This window comes from Belonocnema kinseyi, chromosome 5, assembly GCF_010883055.1.
Source record: "Belonocnema kinseyi isolate 2016_QV_RU_SX_M_011 chromosome 5, B_treatae_v1, whole genome shotgun sequence".
Taxonomy (NCBI): Eukaryota; Metazoa; Arthropoda; class Insecta; order Hymenoptera; family Cynipidae; genus Belonocnema; species Belonocnema kinseyi.
In genome coordinates, this window is record NC_046661.1 from 51,521,380 (window position 1) to 51,522,970 (window position 1,591).

Below are 1,591 nucleotides of genomic sequence, written 5' to 3' on the forward strand. Positions count from 1 at the left end.
ATTTATTTATTGCAACTAAATTCCAATTGAATCCTGAATTTAATCAGATCTAAAGGCTCGGTTTTCATTCTGAAGATAATCATTTCTATTTAATTTGATTTTAGATCCAGGGCCCCCTCTGGAATTCGAAGAAAACTTCGCCTTTGATTCAACAACTGGAGTTATGTCTATTCCACGCACATTCGTAAAACGCTTCGTAGTCGATTTACAATTCGACTTTTAAGGTTATGAACCAAAATAGATGCCACTAAGCTAAGACGAGAAGTACAAATTAATAATCGTGATTTAAAACTTTATATGTCTTTTCGTTATCTTTTTGAGACAAAAATCATTTAATAATAGATATAAAAAATAGAATACTCGACATTCAAGTACTCATTAATATTAATTTCCATTTATGTTTCCTCTTTCAAAGATATCTAAGAATCCAGCTTATTTTCTCTATTTAGTATTGCATGATTTTAAGAAAGCTAAAAGCTTCTTTTTCATTTTGTATCCAGGCGGCGTGAATGAAAAACTCTTGATATGGAGTTTTAAATCTAGAAAATTCCGACATCTTTTTTTTCTAATGTTTATTAAGGAAGGCGATAGTTTTTTTTCTTAATAAACGAAAATATGAAAAGTCGAACTTGGCTGCTAATGCCATTAGTACACTACGAGTGCATATTAACTTATGAAGAGGTATATATCATATATTTTCCTACAGACTTTTCCACTCTCTGAATTGAAATTGAGAGATTTTAACGTGTGATAACGCTGCTAACTTAAAACTAAGCTAAGTTGATATAAGGCCGAAGTTCTAGCAGCGGTTTCTACTTTAAGTAAAGTATTTATATGCGTTAATGTATAGACAAGAGTTCTTATGTTCGGAGTAATAAAATGTTTTTACTACTGATACATCTTGTGACTGATTCTTTTTATTAATCAACTAGCCCTGGGTGGCTACTGACTGGCAAAAATTGGGAATTAGCATGGAGTTTTAAGCAACGAGAAAAAGCCGCGAATTTTTTATATTTATTATAGCCCTCCGTTTACAGACAGGGTATTTTAAGGCACAAACGATTTTTCAAACTGGAATGTTGCGCCTTTGAGAAAATATGGAAGTTCGGCTCCGCTTTCTAAAAAATCTAAGTAGTCATAGGGTTAGGTCCTGTGAGTGGCGCTGGAGTTTGTCAGTTAATCTTTGACCTGTGCGGAGTGAAAGTGCGTACAGTGGCATAAAAGACCCTGCCTGTAACCCGCTTTAGTGTTTTCACAAGTTAGTGAACATTAATTGTTTTGCTTTATTTGGTATTTTCTGATATGGGAGCGTTCACTTATGATGTCACGCACCGGGAGGAAGGCGGGGGGGGGGGGGGGGTCTTGCCATGCGTGACAAATCGTGACATATAGGAGGACGAGTCATTCTGCGCGTGATGTCACGGAGGGTTTTCTTGTTTTTAATTGGCAACCTGAAAAGTATTAAGTCCATATATATATATATATATATATATACCAGGTGTATACATATGAAACCGGTACTTTTTCAAGAAAAAAACACATTTATTTCAAGAGAATGATAACAAATATTTTATTCAAAGTATGCGCCCTC

General features: G+C 34.6%; 2 protein-coding genes across 3 annotated transcripts in view; one reads left to right on the forward strand and one right to left on the reverse strand.

Moving 5' to 3' along the window:
* Positions 1-897, forward strand: part of LOC117172343 (ankyrin repeat and LEM domain-containing protein 2) — a 25,847-nt gene extending 24,950 nt beyond the window's left edge. For both annotated transcript variants that reach the window (XM_033360156.1, XM_033360155.1), the window contains exon 10: positions 105-897. In XM_033360156.1, coding sequence (XP_033216047.1) covers positions 105-147 — 43 coding nt within the window. In that variant the 3' untranslated portion in view covers positions 148-897. The remainder of the gene's footprint in view (positions 1-104) is intronic.
* LOC117172345 (39S ribosomal protein L44, mitochondrial) overlaps positions 1-1,591 on the reverse strand; it is a 37,870-nt gene that overhangs the window by 12,722 nt on the left and 23,557 nt on the right. The gene's annotated exons all lie outside the window — the stretch shown is intronic.